The sequence below is a fragment of the Triticum urartu genome, chromosome 1A (genome assembly GCF_056163025.1).
Source record: "Triticum urartu cultivar PI428250 chromosome 1A, HENAU_Tu73, whole genome shotgun sequence".
Lineage (NCBI taxonomy): Eukaryota > Viridiplantae > Streptophyta > Magnoliopsida > Poales > Poaceae > Triticum > Triticum urartu.
The window spans coordinates 371,377,226-371,381,948 of NC_141873.1; the positions used below are offsets into that span (position 1 = coordinate 371,377,226).

Consider the following 4,723-nt stretch of genomic DNA (forward strand, 5'->3'; position numbering starts at 1 on the left):
GCATGATCGACTACATCACAGATGGTTCGGAAATTGCAATAGATCGGGAGGCTGCGAATTACTACGACCAACCCTATTGCCCCTATGCGGGATGAAGATACATTAGAGCATGCCTTCGTTTTACTTTCGCTTGTGCTTGCCTTTTATCTTGTTGTTTCAAATTAGTAGTTTGCTCTTATTGGGTAGAACCAGTATGATTATGTCGTGCTTGTCATTATTGAACTAGTTTATTTATGTCATCAAGTATAATGTTTTGCTTATCTCATTATATAAATTTGGTAGCTTCGTATGTTGTTAATCCATCATTTCAAATTCAAAAAGTAGCTTCTGAATAGAACTTTGTAGCTACTCTAAAGTACTAGTTATGATGCAACTAATCACACAACGTTGCTCTATGTCTAGTTTCGATTCAGTATTGTATATAAAACATAACGTTGAGAACAATCAGCACAATTTGAGTTGCTTAACAATGCTTCAAAAGTTGAAGCAAAAATTCTTAATACTCCATATAGTGTTCTCATTCATATATAGCTGCTAGATAATTAACAAGTACTACAAAAAAACAGAAAAAGTTAAGAAAGCATTAGCACACACTTATGCTGGTCGCTTGCAGATTAAGAATCACAGTACTAGTACACTTGATCGGACAGTACATACTTACTACAATAAAAAGTACATAGAAGCATCAGTACGTAAGCGCTACTATGAATGGACTATCAGTACAACTTAATCTAAACGCAAGTACATCTTAAATTACACTTACAAAAAACTGACAAGAACTAGAACAAAAAGTTTCGGTCCAAGTTACTGCTAGAGTCAAGTACTAGATTCAAACAAACAAAAAAAGAAAAAACTGACCACCCAAGGTCAGGCGTAGGCCCCGACGCTGCTAGATACTTGAACTCGAGCCCATAGGCGAATCCCTAGTAATCCGCACAACGCAGGGCCCACCGATCATGGCCCACAGGTCAAGAGAGAGCGAGCGCCGTGTATAAGCGCTCAGGTAAGTATTCAGAGGAGTTCGACCAGTGAGCCTCGGCTGCGCTTATAAACAGGTTCGGAGCCCCCTCGACTAGCGAGGTGGGACTAAACCAGAGCGCATGCGCACGCCGCACTGCACAGCCGCGCGGACGAGCTATCTGGGCCGGAAAACGGCCCAATAGCCTGAATCGTTTACAAACACATAATGTTCGAAACTGAAAATATATAAACTACAATGAACCTCTAAAAAGAAGAGAACTTAATAGCCTATCTGTTAAATGTACATAATTTAAAAAACCGAATTAAATATTACTTTCAAGTTCAACTACTAAAATGCAAAAAGTTCAAACATATAATGTTTTTCAATTATGCTAAATATCTTATTACATAAAATCTAACAAGTTCAACTACTAAAAATGCAAAAAGTTCAAACATATAATGTTTGTCAATTATGCTAAATTTCTTATTTACATAAAATCTGACAAGTTCAACTACTAAAATACAAAAAGTTCAAAATAGAATTTATTTGTCAATTATGCTAAATTTCTAATTTATATAAAATCTCACAAGTTCAACTACTAAAAGAAAAGAAGTTCAAATAGAATTTATTTGTCAATTCTGCTAAATTTCTAATTTATATAAAATTTGTACACACCTCAACGAACGGTCTGGTCGTAAAATAATCTCAATCCCCACAAGACACCGAAAAAACACAAAAAAAACTCAGTTCAATCATACATATGACATAAGTACTAAAAAAGCAGGATCAGTCAAGCCACTCACACCACTACGACACCAAATTTCAAAACCGCACGCTGTATGAAATTACATTTCAGTTCACACAACACTAAACCATAAGTGCACTAAAGTGAGAATACAAAAACTATAAAGGCCTAACTTAGGTAAGTACAGATGAAAATAAAATAAGTACCAATTTTGAGCAACAACTCCCGGGGCACTGAAAAATGTCTTCAGATAAACTACTCTATAAAACTTCAGTGGAAAAACAAATACTTAACATCCTCAGGGAAAAACATCACAAAGCATACGTCACCTAAACAGTCCAAAATGTCGTCATCACCACCCCTGAGACGTGCAAGTGGGATTTAGCAGGTCATAAGTACAGCTTGACAAGACAAGTCAGTGCAATAGTAAAACCATTTGAATTGGACGGTTGCTTCTTCAAGGCCACCACCCGCGCCACCCACTGAGCGGTTGCCACAAGGGACTGCAAACGGGCACCCCCACGACCACCACACCCACGCCCCTGACGAACCGCCTCCCACACATCCCTGTCGACACACTGCAAAATACCCCATCGTCTTCCATCTCTGCCTCATTCCCAGAAACCACCATTGTCGCTTCAATCTCCACTGCACACAAAACACAAACTTCTCTCTCCCAAGCCCACAGTCGCCGCAGGAAGGCGATGGCGGATGAACCATCCGCCAAGCGTCATCATGGCAAGCCGTCGGACAAGAGCAGTGACCTCATCGACGTTCACGTCCCCGGTGAGAAGTGCGAGTACACGAGAACCCTCATAGGGGTTGAGCTCCACAGCAAAGAGACGCTGGAGATCGTCTGCACCAGCGAACTAGACAAGGCCGACGAGGTGATGAGCAGGCTCAGGATGAAGGGCGGCGGCTTGTATCCGAGCTTCATCGGAGTTGATGTGGGGTTCACCAGGAATGATGAACCTCCACAGATGGCGGTAGTCCTGTAGTTGTGCGTCGAGGAACTCTGCTTGGTTTACCACATCGCAGCAGACACAAAATGGTAACCCATACTACTGTTCATTCATCTGTTGTACTAGTACTACTCACTAGAAACTTCATTAAACTAGTTTCCCAACTAGATGAACTACTATACTTTGTGAAGTGTATGCACGAGTACATGTTTCTCAACTTACATGCAATTCTGAAACTGTGAAGTGGATTGTTTCACCAGATTAGCATCTGAAAAAAATGTTTATAGAATTCTGAACTTGATGCACCAAATTAATTTCTGAAAATGATGTGCTAGCATAGATTCTGATCTTGATGCACTAGTATAGTTATATAGAATTGATGCACAAAGATGTATCAAGCACTAGTATAGGTCTTTTATTCAACCAAAAAAGAAAACTAAACTTGAATCAAGCAGCACATATATCATTGAATCTGTTAAAATGATTCTTGAATTTGGTGAAGCATTTGGTGAAGCACTCAAGACAGCAAAAAAGAAAAATAACAAGGTGTAGTTGAATTTAATTTCAGGACTTTGTGTACTAGTTTCTGGACTACATTCATCCATGACTTATACTATATAAGCATCTACCTCATGGATTATCACTTTCAAAAACAAAAAACAGAAGAATTAAATATTCAAAAAAGAACACTAACCTTCAATGTGTGTCTCCCCCCTTGTAGGCCCAAGCGCCTCAAACAGTTCCTGCAGGAGAATAAATTGTACACATTTGTCGGTTTCAGCATTGGAGGCGACAAGCGGATGCTGAACAGGTCTGGTTTGGAGATCAACCCCAACAACTTCATCGACATGCAGCGCAAGTGGAAAGATCCACACACCAGAAAATACTTCGACTCCTTGGCCGATGTTGCAGGCGGTGTCATCCACCCATCCTACAAAGGCATGAAGAATAAGATGGACAAGGGAGAACACAAAAAGGGGGGGACCAGCCCGCTGCCAGACAACCTCATCGCGTACGCGGGAATAGATGCGTACGCCACGTACAAGTCATGGAAGACAATTGACAACATTGTGAAAGGTTGGGATATTTCAGAAGAGCAGGAAGCTGACCCCTACTACCACTGCAACTTCGCGGGATGAGGATGCATGAAAGTCTGCATTCGTGTTGCTCGCACTTCTGCATGTCCTTAATATTGTTGTTTCAGATTTGTACTTTGCTTTCGTTATGTTGAACTAGCTACCTTATGTTATGTGTGTCAGGGTTTGAACAAGTTTGCCTATTTATATCATGTACATCGTTTGCTTATGTCAGTCAACAAGTTTGCTAGCTTCCTATTTTTGTTCATCCATCATTTGAAGTTGAAGTAGGTTGAAGTTGAAACTAGTCATGCAGAAACAAAAAATCATACATGGATATTTTCACACACAAAAAACAGTGGCAGACTAACTAAGGACAACAGCAAAATAGTAGAATTGGATGCTCAATACAGCTTAGACATTTACGGTAGTACTATCACACTAAGAAAATTCAGTTTTTAGTTTCAGAAGAACACTAAAGAGACTAAGTTTCAGCCGAGGACTACTAACAGCATCGTGCTAATAGTAGTTAGAAATTTACTAAGTACTGCAACAGGAAAAGCAAAGAACAATCAGTACAAATTTCCAAGCCACTAGCATGCTAGTACTGAGAGTTCTGGTACACTTGAACAAAACGGTACATTCATTCTACAAAAATATAAAAAGGAACGGGAAGCTTCAGTTCACATTCCATAAAACATTGACACACTCAAGAATAACACTAATAGTACAACTGAAATGTTAGTACAACTTAGTCTGTAAGGCAAGTACTATGATCATACAAAACATTGCCTTGAGAAGAACTACAGCCTAGAAAATAGGTCACCCCCCCCTCCGGAGACATATTTAAATGTAGCTAATTTAAACCAGTATTTAAATTTTACTATGAAGTTCAACTACTACAATTCAAGAAGTTCAAACAAAAATTTGGCTCTCAAATCTTGCTAAATTTCTTATACTTGAATAAAATCTGGCTACA

General features: G+C 39.4%; 1 protein-coding gene across 1 annotated transcript; it reads left to right on the forward strand.

The window, feature by feature from the left end:
• Nucleotides 1-2,410: 2,410 nt before the first annotated feature.
• Nucleotides 2,411-3,807, forward strand: LOC147991291 (uncharacterized). Its single transcript, XM_087538610.1, has 2 exons — nt 2,411-2,700; nt 3,390-3,807. Exons 1-2 carry the CDS (start codon nt 2,411-2,413, stop codon nt 3,805-3,807), a joined length of 708 nt encoding a protein of 235 aa, XP_087394736.1.
• Nucleotides 3,808-4,723: the final 916 nt, after the last annotated feature.

What these genes read in the sequence shown, in the direction of transcription:
- LOC147991291 (XM_087538610.1), top strand. Translation starts at nt 2,411, where the DNA reads ATGGCGGATGAACCATCCGCCAAGCGTCATCATGGCAAGCCGTCGGAC. An exon ending in CCACAGATGGCGGTAGTCCT is followed by an intron (nt 2,701 to 3,389) that starts GTAGTTGTGCGT and finishes CCCCCCTTGTAG; the next exon opens with GCCCAAGCGCCTCAAACAGT.